The following is a 17716-nucleotide window of genomic DNA, read 5'->3' as shown; positions in this document are numbered from 1 at the left end:
CAGTTGGTCTAATAAAAGGTATCATTTTTGGAACCAAGAGTTCTAGTTTTTTGTATGACCTCTCCATACAATTCTTTTACATAGTTTGAGTGGTGGTTGGGAAGAGAGCTGGTAGATTCAACTGAGATGCATGTTAGTGCCCTGTGGCAGCATATACATTCACTGCTATGGGGAGTTATTTTTATAGTTCCAAAACTGTCAACGGTCATAAATATTTGATGTAATCAACTTTCAATGCCATAAAAATCAAGGTTGCTACATAGATTATTAAACTGTTTCTCTGATCAATGCTTTACAAAAGTCTGTGCAAAATATGAAAACAGTCTATATGGGAAATTTATTTTAAATTGCACCACAATGCACCCCACAAGATCTGGCAACATCAACACCAGAAGCAGTGGGGCGTGCAGATTACTGGGAACAGACCATATAGAAAGACTGGATTGGAGACACAATGAACAAGAAGATTTTAAATTGTAAACAAATAATATTGTTCACATAAGTAGCAACATCTTGGCTGGGATGTTTGTTCATTTATTTAATTCTGTAAATGGAGGTCTCTTAGCGCAAATGTGATTGGCAATATGAAAAGAGCATATCACCAAAACCAAATAATGTTACTCATAAAAATGGCAAAATGCTGATAAGTTCATTTCATTCTGGTCCTCAGCTATATTTTTCTTCTGTTTTAACTGCTGAGACAAATGGAAGTGCTGACAAAGAAAGCCACTGAATCATGCAAGTCATTACTGAAATAATGTAAAATATAGATCAGTAAAATTAATAGTTATTATTACATGTCAAGGTTAGATCATAACTTGCAGTGAGGTAAAAAGACAAGGTTTAGTACATTCTTTCATTCAAATTTAAGTACAAATTGCCTTATTTTTATAAATATTGCCCTTAAGAAGTAATGGCATGACCAAGTAGAAATTCTAAATATCAAGGATAGAACATCTACCACATCCTTGGTATGGATATTCATATCCATAAAACATCCTTTGTAGTATTTAAAATATTTATTCTACGATATTGAAACTCTTTGTCTTGAATAAGTCTCATTAATAAATATTGAAATGCAACATTCCCAAGGAAATGTTACATAGCACAGGGGTCAAAAATAAAATTCACCACATGTATTTATATATGTCTATGTCAACAAAATCTTGCTTGTAGAAAATAAGAACAGTTTTCTTGTAAAATTTAATGAGTGCTTTTTGAACATAAAATTACCAATTAGGACTCAAGCTAGACACTGTGTCTACATTAAAAACTACTTAAAGTCAGAATTGAGAATACAATACCTTGGCTTTGTCCCTCATAGAGCCTTTGCCCAGGATAGACATTTTTGCACCCGTCTCTTCCTGCAACCTCTTCAAGGAGTTTCCTCGTGGTCCAAGCAATTTCCCAACAAAATTGAACTGGAAAGTGAATAAAGCATTTGTTTTAAACAAAAGATGATATTTTTTTTCTGGAAGTAAAACAACTCTAAGTTTGTCAATAGCAAATGAGAGGATAAAAGATTAGACTTTAGCCAATATACATTTCTAGGTTATTTTACGTTTTTGTTCTGACCACTACCTACTGATTAGTAAACAGGCTGTGCATAGGGATCCATATATATCTGTTGCAGGGTTTAGGTCACCTCTGTTATAGGAGCAAAGGCAGAAGAAACATTCATGATTCCTTTTTCCCTCCAGTGTTAGTTAGTAGGCAGAAAAAGGCTGGGCCTCTGTAATTATGGATAAGGTGAACTGATTTTCATTTTTCTTTTTCCCTACCTCCCAGACACCACTGCATGGATCTTTTACAAACTGGCAGAGTAGACCTTATCCTTTGAAAAAACAGAATTGGACTCAATCTGGACTGCTGAACGCAGGCAGTGAGGTCAAATGCACTAGACCATGATGCAAGTCATATCATTCCACTATGCAATAAGGAGTAGCAACGTTCTAGATATGAGAGAACTTTGACTTTTTTTTTAATAAAGACTGATGCACCATCTCTAAATGAAAGAGGGACACTTGTTTTTATGTGTGTAAAAGTAGAGATGTGCAAATGTTATGCTGTCATTTTGGAATTTATACCATATTTTCTTGGATATCACATACTCCCAAATAAGACATACACATTGTTTCGGTGAAGACAGAAAGAAGAAAATAGTTTTTTTCTCCAGATTTATGGCTGCATAAGCAGCTTAATTTTCAAATCACTCATCCTTCCTTTCCTGCTCAGGCAGAAGCTATTAGTTTTAACCCTTTCACAACTGACTTAACAGTAGTTCTTGACTGCTTAGCCAAAAAGCTAAAACTGTAGCTATTGTTACTAGACTCCATAGGCAAATTTAGAATTTTCAAAGAAGCTAAGCTGCAGAGCTGGGGCATGAATCAGTTGGCAGTGCTTGAACACAAATGTGACAATGGCCAGGAGGGTTTTAAACTCTGGGTGGGGCATGAAATAAGGTGGGTGCAACTGCATCATTGCATCCTCCATGTCAGAACTGGTGCTCCTCAATTCTGTCCCTCCCTCCATGCACATGCTGCAAAGAAGAGAAAGAAAAGCAGCAGTGGCCATCTTCCAACATCATGCTTCTATTCTGGACATAAAAATCAGCTGTGCTTAAGACATGAACCTCAATTTTGGAAGACTATATTTTTTGGAAAATGGTGAACGTAGTATGTGAGTAAATATAGTACTACTATGTTTTGTTATTTCCTATATTGGTTTCTGAGAGCATTCAATTATTATTTTATTAAGAGGCTTTATGGTGCTCCCATTGAAAGCCAGCTTAGTACCATAAACATGTATAAGGTACTAACATAAAATAGCCATGACCCTTATATTCATGTATTCCTTTTGAAATGTCCTGCAAAGGAGATGTAACCTGTGTTTCAACAAAGACTAAAACTACATGCAGAAAGAAATAACTATACACAACATTTCTTTTATATACATCATGGCTATCAGTATCATTTCCTCAACATATGCTGTTTTAACAGGGGGCTGCAGCAACCTGAGGCTCCACCCCCCTTCCCCTCTCTCCCCACAGAAAAGGGAGAGTTGATTAGACTCTCAGTGCTGCTTTGCAGGCCCCAAGAGATGCAGCTGCTTTTGGAGTGCTTCAATGTGAGCACACATTTAAAGGGCTTTTGAAGCATTTAAAAAATGGCATCTGTTTGCACCCTAAGCATATGATAGGTACAGAATAAGCTACTTAAGATACCCGTGAGTAAGGTCAACAGCCATTTAAGTTGTAAAAATTGTACCAGTCCTTTCCCATTTCTTATTGATCTCAATCTTAAAGGAAGTCCACCCAGTCTAAACATGCTGATTAATTCATGCATGAATGGCCTGTTCTCAGCTGTTCATAACTCTTTACTTTGTTACTCAGAGTACCTTACCTCCATGGGCAACCTTAAAACTGACAGGACTTAGTCAGTTTCAAGACAATGGATTTTTTTGTTTATTATTATTCACTGAGGACAATTCAATGTCAGCTTCAGTGTAGCACTGACAGCAGCTGAGATGGCCCAAAGTATTAACAACCTGTGTTATGCAGTTTTCTGATTTCTAAACACTATATGCAAGTTATGCTGTAATTCAGAAGACTAGTAAATGACTTAATAGGACACAATTTATCATATCCTGTACTTTAAAGATTTTGGAGCAACTGATAATATTTAGTATCGCAAACACCTCTGAGGTAGGAAAATATTTTTGCCTCCTCTATAGCTGGAGAAACATGATTCAGACAGGTTGCACAGGTTTAGGTGGAAGTAGAATTTGTTCTCTTGCTGAAGTCATACTTACATTGCATTTCCCCTCAGAGAACTACCACATAACGGCCACTTCTACACGAGATGCTGACTGCGCAGTTGTTACTGTGCAGTCATTTAGTACTTGTATAAACAAGTGCTAAATGACTGCACAGTAACCCAAGTTGCTGTGCAGTAGCACTGAGAAATGTCTTTTATGCTAGTGTGCAGTAGCCTAATACTACTGTGCAGTAGCATCACGTCACAGTTTTTGCCACATGAAGTTACTGTTCAGTAGTATTGAGCTACTGCATGGTCAGCGTCTTGTGTAGAGATGGCCAACTTATAGGAAAACCACACTCTTCACTTAACAACTATCCGGTGTCCTCAGAGTATGCCTTCTGAATGTAATGTGACTGGACAGTCAAGGTGATTAGCAGCTTACTCACTACCAAGGAGCGTTAGAATGAATATATGCATATATTTTGACTTTTAACATTTTCCTTTACAACATCTTCATTTGTAGCTTATTGTTCATTTGTCAGTGTATTTGTTGTTATACTAAAAAGATGAATTTGGATTTTTTTGTTTATTATTATTCGCTGTGGAAAATTTGATGCCAAGTATTCCACATTAGGTGCTGCTCATTTTTTATATATGTGATGTGAATACAGAGCGGTTGTGCATTTGGTATTGTATAGCTCTTTCACTAGCAAACCACAATACTTCAACTTGAAAGCCTGATTCTCTTCTCATAAATCTTCTTCCACAGATGAGAGGTAGTTAAACTGGCACTGCCATGGAATGGAATCTTGTATTAACTTAGAGGGCCTTGATTTTGAAATCCACTATTTCTCTTGGTCAGATATAATCCTAATTTTTGATGGCCTCAGGGACATACTACAAAACCTATCTATTTGGAAAGTCACTTTGTGAGGTGTGAGGCTCAGATGAGGGTAAGGCATGTAGGGCTCATAGGATTTTAGCTAAAACCTTTTCAGTTTTATAGGTTGCCTTACTTGTGCAGGGGAAGGCTACTAGTTTTGTACAGCTGTTAGTCTTTGGGTTCCATGTTTTGTTGTGTGTCACTGATTTTTAATGACACAAACAAATAAATGCATATACAACAAACCCAGGACAAAAAGAGGAAGGAATAGCAAGGACTGAACTCTAGATATTTTCAGGCTTTGGATGATGTCAACCCCATTTGCTGTGTAAATCAGCCACGCTAATCTTCACCTCCAATCAGTGTATGCCTGGCTTCACCTATCAGTTTCACATGGGTCCCCAATTCCTTTTTCCCTCTCCCACTCCATGAATTGGGCTAATATTTATCCAGTCCTGTTGATCACACATTTGTGCACAACTGATCACACATTTGTGCACAAATCATTTTTCACTGATAGTGTAGATAATGGTCCCATGCAGCCGCAAATGCAACTTTAAAAAAGTAAGTGTAAATATTTAATAAATAAATATTGCTTTTACCCTAAAAGGTTAAAGTATCCACCTCTCTGCCAAGTTTTGTGATGATAGACCACATGTACAAGATATTATTCAACAGTGTAATTGAGATGGTCAACATTCAGTTTACACCCACATTCAGTGTCTTTGTATTTAAAACATAGAACCAGAGACCAAAGAGATAATATCTAGGAAATTCAAGGAATGTTAGAATTAATCGTGTGAAATTTCACACCAAAAAGCCACATGCTTTTAATGAAAAAACAGGAAATTAGTTCCATTTGGAGCCCATATGGGAACACAGAACACTTTTCTGAACAGAATACATTAGAATTGAATATAGTTCACTTCATCAGACCCTAGCATCACATTAGGACATTATAGATCTGTAATGAAAGATATAAAAGAAACTAGTACATGAATTAAACAGCTGTATGTAGCCTAAACTGCACTACAGTATGAGAACATAATCTGTTGTTTTTCTATTGCATATTACAGGACAAATTCTGCAAATGGATCCAGCACATCCAGCATTATGTGAACCATCATGTTGCAACATACGGCTCAATCTCACAGCTCTATAAAATAAAGAGCTCCATTTGAGAGCAATGACAATTTTCACTGCTTCATAACTGTGCCAATAATTGTATCATGTATGGTTCTCCACCATTAAAATCTAAACATATTAAAACAAAAGTTTTGAAATGAAATAATGTTGGTACAAAAATATCAAAACCATGCTTTTTGACGCCTATGCACTGTGATACCCAAATCATTTTGCCGTGATCCAAAATGGAGAGAGACAAGTGTACAATATCCCAGTACAATCAGTGGAGAGAATTAGCTTCCTCCCAGAAGCCAGCTACGGTAAGCTAACCAGAAATGCTATACCAAAGTATGTATCTGTAGTCCCACTCCTTCTTGAAGTTTAGATGCCTGACTCAAGGCTGTCCATTAAGCGCCTCTGTCAGCTCAGCATCCAGTGCCTAGCTGTGATGTGTCTAACTCTCACCGAAAGAAACATTTAGTTCCATGCAAATTGCAACAAAAATGGCAACTTTTACTTCTGAGCAGTTGATTTTGCTGGTGTTAGAACCACAGAACTTTTGCAGAAGACCTTATAGGATTCTGAACCTAATGGAATTCAAATCCCATTCTCCTACAACTTAAAAGAGTGTCTTACATACTAGATGGGCTCTAGGGTTTGGGCTCATCTATCTTACGTAATAGAGTGTCTTACATACTAGATCAGAGTGGGCAAAACACGGCCTGTGGGCCAGTTCCAGCCCACCAGGACATTCTATCTGGCCTGCAGGACCCCTAAAAAATGTAGTAAATTAATAGTTATTTGTTCCTGGCTGCCTGTCAAAGATGACAAGACCCAGGGGCAGTAGGACCCAGAGGGAGTTGGCAGCAGGAGGCAGGAGCCCATTCCGCCCCCCATCCATTTGCATACTTCCTCCCCCTGCCCTGTGGTATGGGTGTGTGTGTGCATGCACAGACAGGCTCAGTATGTGTGTGTGTATGCACAGGCAAAGGCAGTGTGTGTGTGTCTGCAGGCAGGGGCAGAGAATGTGTGTGTGCATGTGCAGGTGGGGGCAGAGTGTGCATGTGTGCAGGAAAGGGGCAGAGTGTGCGTGTGTATGTGTGTGTGCAGGCACGGGCAGAACATGTGTGTGTGTTCATAGGGCAAGTCTCACATGCACACCCCACCATACACATGCACCCCCCTTTGCATTGCCATATACATTGACCCCCACACCCACACCTCCTCACACACCCCAGCCACCCTCCCCTTGCAAACCCCATACCCACTCACATCCCACATATCTACACATATACCCACATGCTCCCTCCCCCCATATACCTAGATACCCACAGACCCCCACAAACATATTCCCAGCCCCTCACAATATACAAGAGGAAAAATTCGTTTTAAGCTATTGTGTAATCACCTCTATGTGTACTGCACAAACGCATATAAATCAGGACAAAAATATTTTTTGAAATCAAATTAATGAATGTTGTAGATGTTCACTTTTTAGAATATATTTTGGTATTTTTCTGGTTCCAAGATAGCAAAACCCCTTGCTGAAAGGGGTATTTCTGGGGGCAAGGGGAGGGACTTCTGATGGCAAAGGTCAGGGGGTAGGAGGCAGGACTTTTGGTCACAAGATGATGACCAGGGGGTAAGGCACCATGTAGCCCTTGACAGCTTACCAAAAACTCAGTCAGCAGCCCTCTGCCCGAAATAATTGCCCTCCCCTGCTCTAGGGGTGACCATGACATCCCCTGGTGACCACACATTTGCCCTGCTCCAACTCTAGGATGCTCTCCCCTTCTCACTTATCTGCCACACTTGAAGTATTTGTTTTATTGACAGGGAGGCTGCCTAAGGGTTTTGGAGTGAGCCCCAATTCTTCTGACCACCAGCAGGTTGCTTCTGGACCCCGCTGGTCTTGGTCCTGCCACCACCTGTGTGGGCCCTCTTGGCCTGCCTGCACCCTAGGGCATCTGTAGTCTTAAGGTGCCTTCTAGACTGGGCCCATTATGTTGGACCTGGCTTCAGGGCTCCAGCTTCTACCTTGATTACTTCAGTGCTGGGCCTCCTGGCCTTGACTCTACCCAGCTCTTGGCACTGAGCCTACTTTGGCTCCATCTGGGCCCCCTTACTATATTTGGGTTCTGCCCAAGCTGGGTTACAATCTCTCTCTAGGCTTGCACCTGCTTTTGGGCTCAAACCTACTCCATGTTCTAAGGCCCCAGCCTTTGGCAGGGCTCAAAACACCTGTGTTTCCTTAGGCACTATTGGGACCTCCATCCATTCCTAATATTCCCAACCCAAACTGCTGGAATAAACTGCAACAAAGGAATGAACCCACTGGCTGTAACACAAACTAAACCCATGTTGGTACAAACATTAATAGTAGCTTACTGCCTATCTGTAGCAAAGCTTCCCTTTACCCTGGGTAAGCTATCATTATCCCTTTCTAAGCCTTCAGCATCTTACTGGCAGGTCCCAGGGAAGCTCAGAGGTCAGCTAGGCATCCTTTTGCAGTCTTCCAACCAGCGGTACTTCTCTCTGGGACTTGCGGGGCCAGACAGCTCCTCTGGCTCAGATTCTGGGCTTATAGATTGCCTAATTCTTGCCTCTTCTGGGCAGGTGATGCCCTAGTCACCTACAGGGGTTTCTCCTCAGAGCCTGATGGCTGGTTACCCTGGCAGCTTATGACCACTGCTCTAGCACTAACCTTGATGTCCCACTGCCTAGCAGCTAGCTCTGCCATAGAGAGTCATAGCTTTTCATCCTAGCTGCCTATTCCCTTGCAGACAACTGACCCTAAGCAGAGTTTCCCTGATTGGCTGCAGGGGAACACCTTTACTCTAATGAACAGCTAGTGGTCTGAGTCGGGGCTTGAGCCAAGGTAAAATATCTTTAGCATCCCAAAATTGAACCCAGCCCTTGATGTTGCCAACCGATGCCTGGCAGAAGGGTTACAAATATAATACCTCCTTTTGCTATTTTATTGTCTTACAGCTTTCCTGTGCTAAAATGTGATTTCCAAGCAAATAATACTTTATTATTATATGTAATAATATATAAAATATATTTATTATACATGAGTATATATAAATAATATATAATATTATATATGGGTAGCAGGGGCTCTAAGATATTTTACAACCAAAGCTGTGGTCCCTAGAACTGGCAAAGTTGGATCCCCTATTGCAGCTGTGAAGTTTGGTGGGAGGGAAGGTGGAACTAAGGCTTGAGTGGACAGGGAATTGTCCAGGGGAAAACTTTAATCTATTCCTTGAGAAAAGCAGTGGAACAAGGGTCTCCCTGAGAGCAAGATTTATGACAAACACACTTCACTATCTTCTTTGCAAATAAGCCCCCTTCTCAATCCAGGACAACTAATCATTGCAAAACACTCCCCTTCAGTTAAAAAGCTCCAAAATCACCTAAAGAACCAGCACCATAACTGGATCTTACACCTGCACTTCCAGAAATGTAATATATCTTATCCAGTACACTGAATGCCCTGATGGAAAATATATAGGAGAAACCATGCAGGAACTGTATACCAGAATGAAAGCACACTGAAAATCTGTGAAAGAAAAAAATACCCAATTACCTGTGAGTGCACACTTCTCATAACACAACCACTCCCTCCAGTCTCTCAATTCTAATCCTCAAAGGGAATTTATAAAACACCTTTCAAAGAAAAGCCTACAAACTTCATTTCATAAATCTACTAGATAGAAAAAATCATGGACTGAATATAGACATTGGATTTATGGCACATTATAACCTACCTGCCTACCATCTGATAACCTCTCTACATTTTACATGGTACATCCTATCACCAGGTCAACATTCCCCCTTCCTCTCCACCAACCTACCTGTCTCAATTATTGTCTCACATCCCCTCTTATCTTCACTACCATTTATTTGCATTTTCACAGACCCGCGTTTTGCATATTGGCTTCTAATTCTACCCAGGAGAGCACACAAACACCAGTAGAAACCCCCTTCTTCACACTGTATGCCTGAAGAAGGGTGTTTGTGCCTGAAAGCTTGCAAAGAGCAATTTTTGCAACTATTTAGTTAGTCTAATGAAAGATATCACATTTACCCAAAGAACCTTTTCTGCCCATGTCCTTGGACTAACATAGCTACAACCAATACCTCCCCCCCCACCCCAATCACCTGCACCATTTTAAATGCAGTCCTGTGATCAGGAAATGGGTAAGTCATTTAAACAATATCCCCCAATGAGGAAAATCCCTTCTGAGTAGAGACCCAGTCAGATCTGGGATGTACAGAAATGACTGCTGTGCTCTCCCTGCTTTAAAAATCATTTAAAGATAAGAGGTAATTTATGGACATATAACCTGTTGATGGGATTTCAGGATTCCTGCTTACATAAAGGAGAGTATTAGCAAGCCTATTAAATCACATGCTGTTCTTCCCTCAACAGAGCATAGCCATTTGTGGCCCAGTATCTCTACAATTAGTAGATCATAAATAAGCATTCATAGAAGAGACCCCTCTCCATTTTAGAGTTAAACTTTATAGGATTCTGTTTTCAAAGGGAATGTTTACACATTGGTAAGGGGAAGCAAACAATGAATCTTTGTAGGGATGTTCTAGAGATCTTGTATACTGACAGAGATTGACATTTAGACTCTTGAGACTACTTACAAAAGTTCCATATCCTAAGAAGAAAGTTGCTTTTTCTGACTGAGCAACTCTACATTGAGTTATCTTCATTTATACTTTGACCTGGTTTTAGCTGGTGGAAGGGGGCGGGGGGAAGATTCCAACTAGAATACAAATATTCCAAAGAGAAGTTATTTGAAGACCGAGGGCCAAATTCATCTTTGCTACAATCCCATTAAGGCAACAGAAGTACTTCAGGGATAAATTAGGTCTAAGCAACAAAAGCAAGAACCGTTACAGCTACCGTGTCTCTGAAAGATTTACTTAAGATATAAACATTTTTATTATACATTTTTTATCTTGAAAAATACTTAAGAGCACACATTTACAGGGTGCTTGAAAAGGATGGTGTAATATTTGCCTAGCTATTTACTAGCTTAGTTCAAGCACCTAAATCTACAGTAAAAATACATTTTGGCATAAGTCCAGGAAACAGATGGTCAGTGGCTCTAGAGAAATATTTTCCAGAATCTAGGTCCATATGGATATAACAAAATATTCCCTCTGTTTCATTTAAGTAATTTTCTGTCAGCATTTAGTAACAAGTTATGACATTTAAATAAAGGAATTTAAATGAGTCTTAGCAGTAAAATAAATTTTCTGGGCAAAAAAAAAAATTGTTTGGTCTCTGATGTATATGTATTTAGGTGAATTTAAGGAAGGCTTTTCCAAGGAACATTCTAATAGCTCCTCCTCTTAACACAAGTTTTAATATTAGGACTTTTTATAATCTCCTAATCAGTCAGGAACCAACGCATTTATTCTTTGCATGATTCTGTTTCTAATTCTGAGGTGAAATAAGCCAAGATCTCAGTTAAAGTTTTGGATCTTTATTTTATTTACAGTTAACACACATCTCAATTCAACCACCCTCTGTGTATGCAAGTACAATTCTGTGTTTTTGAGGTCATGGGCATGAATGTTCTGGACACTTATTTATATAAATAATCAAGTTGTGAATATTTCCCTTAAAATCAATAGGGTAAAACTCAGGATAAGTACAACAGAATCAAACCTTATATACTTCCTGTTCAAAAGTTATAACGTCTGTTTTTGCTGAGATGCAGAGATAGGCTTCTTGGATAGAAAATGTTCATTTACTTTCTCCTGTAATGCTTCCATGTGACTCTGATGAAGCTCTATTTCAGTGATTTCATTGGCATTACATAGACATTAGGCTGGAAGGGACCTCAGGAAATCATTGAGTCCAGCCCCCATATATCATCATGCCATAACCCCTCCTTACGCAATGGCTTTTGTTTCTGGAATTCATGGCCAGCTAATTCAGCTAGCTAGTGCAGAAATTTGGGAGCATAAAAAAAATCTCTACTTCACTGTTACCCATTAAGGTTGTGTCCGTACGAGCACGGACATTTGTTTCCCTGGGGACAAAAAGCAGCAGCACACCTTGTGCCACTGCTGCTTGTCCTCAGGGAACTCCTTTGCCAGGTGTCTTCTGGCATGTGGCAGGTTACTCCAGCTAGGGCCCCAAGTGCCTTACCTGGGATCCTGGGGTCTTTGGGGAGTTACCAGTTGGCCATGGGGCTCCTGTAGCTGGGAGCCTGGCCTGCAGCCAGAGCATGGCTCCAGCAGGCCAGGTTCTGGTTAGGGGCAGTGTATGCTGCTGCCACATGTGCCAGACTGCTTTTTTCCACACAGATTTTTTGACCCCTGGATCTCCTGGGGTCAAAACTCCAACCCCTGTGCTGCATGGTAGTAGCTTGGGGAATTTCTGAATGTGCAGTGTGTGGCGCCGCAGATGTGTCTAGAGTGCCATATAGGCATAGCTATGCTTGCCTGGATGTGGCCTTAGGTATCAAATACTACCATTTTAACAATGCCCTAGGGATGTTAGCTAGTTGTTCCTTGATTTTAAATAAAGTACAGAAACTGTAATTCTGGCTGGCCCTATTATTTGAGGGCCAAGAGGCAAACAGTTCCCTATCCATCATTTTGCACATGCATGAAAATACCAGCTATATCTAAAAGTTCCCTATTGTAATCCTACTTTCAACTTCCAGCAACTTTTGTGGATGAAAATTTCTAAACTTGGCCCCTTTCCCAATATAATTTTATCATCATTAGCATTATTACTTGGGCAGAGTCCCTTTATTACATTTATGAAAACTAAAAAAAAAATAAAAATCCCCAGCATGTGATCTTAATTGAATTAATCTTGTGTGGCTTCATATTGGAGGAGGTAGATGAATCTTGAAGTGCTGCAGTTTGAATAAGTCTAAGCATTCTAGGACAGAACTATGTTCATTATTAGGAAATTTAAAATGATTAAAGTATTTTTGTTATTGTGGACTTTTTAAAGACTCAGTGGGTATGTCTATATGTTTGCATTTACTGTGCTGTAACCTAAATTACTGCACAGTACAGGTGCACATTTAAACAGTAGCATCTATGGGCATCTGTCTACACATCTATTAGTGCCCATAAGGCGGAGTAAAAATGGTGACTTACACTGACTTGAGTGTAAATTTGATACCTACATCATGCAGGTATCAAATTTATGCCCGATTAATTACTGCCCATAACACTGTGTGGACTGATTTGGGACTAACTTTAATCCCAAATCAGTCCACACACAGTGTCAATGGACTTTGATGCCTGCACTTGTAAACGCCAGCCTACTCCTGCTTACTGGACAATAATTTACTTCATAGTAAATTTAAGCCAGCATAAATGCAAGTGTAGACATACCCAGTGGGCACATTCACACCAGATACTGACTGTGCGGTAGCAGAAAAATACTGTGCAGAATTTTGTCACAGCACAGACAGTGCTAATACACTACTGCACAGTATTATTAAGCTACTGTGCAGTGTGTCACCTAAAAGTAACTCTGGTTACTTCACATTTATTTAGTACTTGTATTAGCAAGCACTAAATAAATGCACAGTAATGACTGCTTAGTAGCATCTTGTGAAGATGCACCCAGTGAAATCTACTGAAACTGCATGAAAGTTGGTTTGGTATTCTTAAAGTTCCTTAAGTTTAAAGATAACACACATAACCTGAGTGGGACTATTTTAACTTGGATCAAGAAAAGATTAACTAACATCTTTTAATCTCAGTCCTCCTGGCCAGTTGTTTTGCCATCTCTTCAAGCCATGTATTTAATATTTTGTGAGTGTTTTAGTAGTGATTTTCTTGGAACAACCTAAAATCTTAGAATGGCTTACACTGTTTAAGATCATTTTGTCTATCTTATTCCAAACGCTATTTAAGAAGGTTCTATACTTGTATATTATGTCATAAAGAATTTTCAAAATATTTGATTTCAAGAATGATAAACTTTCAGTCTCTATTACCTCTTTCAGTTCTTTATGACAGTACCAGATCATAGTCAACCCAGGTGTAAGTGAGCATAATTCTAGTTCAATCAGTGAAGATATGGTCTAGCATGCTAATCTGATGAACTAGGTTTATCTTAGATAACCATGTGGACAGCATCTAATTCTGTAAGAATCACTGTATTGAGAAATACTATATGTTAATTTAATTAAATACTGCATTATGGTATACTGGATTTTTGCATTTCATTATTAATAATTATACTTACTGCAGCACTTATGTTGCAGCTTGCATGTTCAAAGCACTGTACAAATATTAATTGTATTATTCATGATGTGCTCATAATCAAAGCAAATATTATTTTAATTTGATTGACACATGAAAAAATATACTGTAGCTGTAAAGAAATTACACCAGTTTAGGAAAATTAAGGAAAAAAATAACATTTTATGAATTCTTATATATAAATTAATTTTCTATAGTATTTCCCTCAGTTCTTAATTACTGAGGGCATATACAAAGGTGCTTTTTCAGATCTCATCAGCTCCTTTAACTTTTTTCAATGCTTCTCATAATAAAATGGAGTTTTTAACATTTTTCATGAGGTGTTTGGATAAGAGCGTAGTGAAGTAATCTGCACTCACGCTTCATCTTTAAGAGACTGTTTCCCCTTGCTGCTGGTTTTATTGTGGGTGAAAACAGCCACCCCCCTCTTCTGGCATGTTCTCCCCTCCCTCTTACACCAGCTGCAGAGCTATGGCTTCATGAAGGTCCCCTCACTCACAACTCTACACTGCTGCCGCAATGCTGACAACTAGTGCAGGGGATGTCTTGCATCCCATTTCTTTCCAGCACAGGTGTATTGTGTGGTTAACATCTCACATAATATTAACATAATTGAATGCAAAAATCTTCATAGTAAGACTTACACCTTTTCATGTGATAAAATATAATGTATAATATGTGAAGAATCAGTCATCATTTGAAAATGTGCCTATAAGGATTGTTGAGTCCAAGTATTTCATATGATTCACAGAAGCAATCAAGAATGGACACAAAAACCAAAATCATCAGCATACTGAAAGTCAGTAATGGAGGTATTAGTTATCCCATCCATGTGATACTGGATGCTACCTCCAAATGGATGTCTTTCAGGAGTGAGATGTAGAATAGCTGTAATACAGATATAAAAGGTTGTTGGTGTTATCACACAGGCTTGCTTGACTTCAGTTATAATATTGAAGGGGTCCATTTCCATGCCATTGCTTAGGACAGTTGCTGTCATGTCATTGTGAATAAGTTTCCCAATGGTGGGAATCCAAATCTCACCAGGATCTTCAACAGGAACTCTCTGTTGACTGAATCAAAGGCCTTGGTCAAGTCAGTGAAGGCCATGTAAGTATCTCAGTGATGTCCATGGCACTTCTGCTGCTGTCCAGCAACAAAAGTCATATTTCTTGTATTTCTTAGTGGTCAGAGACCACACTAGAATCTCCTCAGCAAGGAAAGTGAGTCTGTTGAAGAGAATGAGGGTGAGGATCTTTCCACCTATGGATAGGAGTTCAAACCATGATAGACTGGATTTCAGCAGTTATCTTTTTTCTTGAATATGATAACAATTTTGGCATCTCTCAAGTCACTGGAAATTTGTTCATGTTTCTAAATGTTCATAATAATGATGTGTAGTTGGTGAAGGCGATTTTTCTACCTTTTTCTACCTTATAAATTTCAGCTGGTATTCCATCAGAACCACATGCTTTGTTATTCTTTATCTGCTTAATGACTTTCAAGGACATTTATTAAATTAATGGATTTGTAAGGTAGTCATTCATGGGATGTTGTGGAATGACTGATGTTATTGTCTTTGACATTAGAATCTTGTTTATGGACTTCTTGAAAGTGCTTTTTCCACCATGCATTGATGGTGGACCTCTCTGTAAAGAGTGTTTTTCTATCCTGGGACCTCAGAGGGATGGCTGCTTCTATGCTAGGCCCATAGATAGCTTTGATTGAGCTAAAGAAACTGCACATATCCTGGTAGTTGGCAAACTTTTGAATTTCCCAGCACTTGTTCTTTTGCTCTCAAATTTTCCTCTGAGTCAGGGCTTTAATGTGGTAATAAATTTCTTGCTTCTGTTTGGAGTTGCTGGCATTCTGCTAAGCTTTGAAGGCTCTGCTTTTCCTGTCAATGACAGCTTCACTTGCCCTACGGTTCTCATCAGTTCTGATGTTTCTTTGTGAAGAATCTTAGATATTCTTTCCGTGCCTTATGGATGCCTTTCTGAGGCTTTCCCAGCAATCAATGTTGTCAAGTTCAACAGTTTCTCATTGAGTCACTGCTCAATGACCACTTTTAGGAGGGTCTTTCAAGGACTCAACATTGAATCTGTTCCTTGGTTGCTTCTTTTGTTTAGATTGTTTCAGGGCTATACTAATGGACATGATGGAATGTATCAAACGATGATTAGTGTGATAGTGTTACTACTGATAGTTTTGCAGTGTTACCATCAGCAATATCTTCAAAGAATCCTCCATATCAATTGGAACAACAGAAGAAAGAATGCCAGCATTCTGGCTCAAGCAAACTCCACTAGCATTGAAGCCTTGTTTACACAGAAGCATTTCAGTTGGTCAGGACACATCCTAAGGATACCTGATACTCATCTCCTCTGCTCCCAACTCACCAATGATCACTGCTGTAGAGGTGGACAAAACAAAAGATTCAAGGACACCTTGAAGGCCAGTTTGAAGTATTAACATCAATACCTAGGAGACTCAAGCATTCAATCATTCCCAATAGCACTGCAATATATGACAAGGTATTGATCATTTCAAGCAAACTCATCTCACTATGAAGGTGGATAAATGAGACAGATAAAGGGAAAGAGCTATAACCTGACATCATTAGGATCTACTCCTTCATGCCAGAACTATTTGTCACGTCTGCAGTCAAACATGCAGATTTCAGATTGGCCTCCTCAGTCATCTATGGACTCACTGATGACTTCCTCATTTACTGGAAAACTGTCATCCTCAAATCAAGTGACTGCTACCATCACTGATGATAAGGATTGTTATATTTCTATTGCTGATATTTCTCAATTTTTTAATTTGAAAGGTGATAACTGCAATGATATACTAATTGCCATTTGGATTAGCTACCCTATGAAACTGCAAAAACAAAAATTGTTTTTTACTCCACATACCATTAACATCTGAAAAGACATTGTATTTTGGGGCTGGTAAGTTATGGTATTTTTACCTTTTAAAAATACCATAACTTTTCCAAGGGAAGGATGAGATATAGTAGATAAAACAAAATTCTGAGTCAATATTTGGAAAGAATAAAAAAAGCATGTTATTTTATATTAAAAGTGAGCTGATGAACATCAGATTGGGTCAAAATGCCTGCATAATCTATAAAATGAACAACAATTAATTGAACAGCAGTGCAGAGGAAAGAAGCTTTGACATTATACTAGCACCTGGATGCAGAGGGAAAAAGGTGGAGAGTGACTAGGTTGCTGTAGCCCTTATGACATAACAATGATGCTTCAGCATTTTTCATTTGCACGATTTCTTTCAGAGGACAGGATTTGGGGCTTACTGTATAAGAGGATTATAAAATCAATATAAAATTTACCTCTATAATGACATTACTGGATGCCTCACACTCATTTCTTAACAATCTAATATATGTAAATATTTCTTTTTCTTTTGATGACATTGATTTCAACAATTTCACATACTAAAAGCAAGTGTGATAGGGCTTGCAAACCTCAAATTAAAGACATAAGGTAGACAGCTCTGCTCAGTCAATTTGTCTCTTCATATACAGCAGTGCAAGACTTACCACTAACATTGGCTCCTTTCAAACAAGGCAGGCATAGAGGCTGGCTAGGCCCTTCCCCAATCTCTTCCCAGAAACAAGCCCAAGAATGGAAAGAAGGGCAAAAAAAGGACCAGG

General features: G+C 39.0%; 1 protein-coding gene across 1 annotated transcript in view; it reads right to left on the bottom strand.

Annotated features, from left to right (window-relative positions):
- The window catches only part of KHDRBS2 (KH RNA binding domain containing, signal transduction associated 2), a 950986-nt gene that overhangs the window by 590742 nt on the left and 342528 nt on the right, over nt 1–17716 (bottom strand). Inside the window, exon 3 of the mRNA XM_019520516.1 lies at nt 1305–1421. Coding sequence (XP_019376061.1) covers nt 1305–1421 — 117 coding nt within the window. The remainder of the gene's footprint in view (nt 1–1304; nt 1422–17716) is intronic.

This window comes from Gavialis gangeticus, unplaced genomic scaffold (assembly GCF_001723915.1).
Source record: "Gavialis gangeticus isolate Ggan-Ray unplaced genomic scaffold, GavGan_comp1, whole genome shotgun sequence".
Taxonomy (NCBI): Eukaryota; Metazoa; Chordata; order Crocodylia; family Gavialidae; genus Gavialis; species Gavialis gangeticus.
Note: the sequence above shows the minus strand (reverse complement) of the source record. Positions and strands in the feature narration are given on the sequence as shown.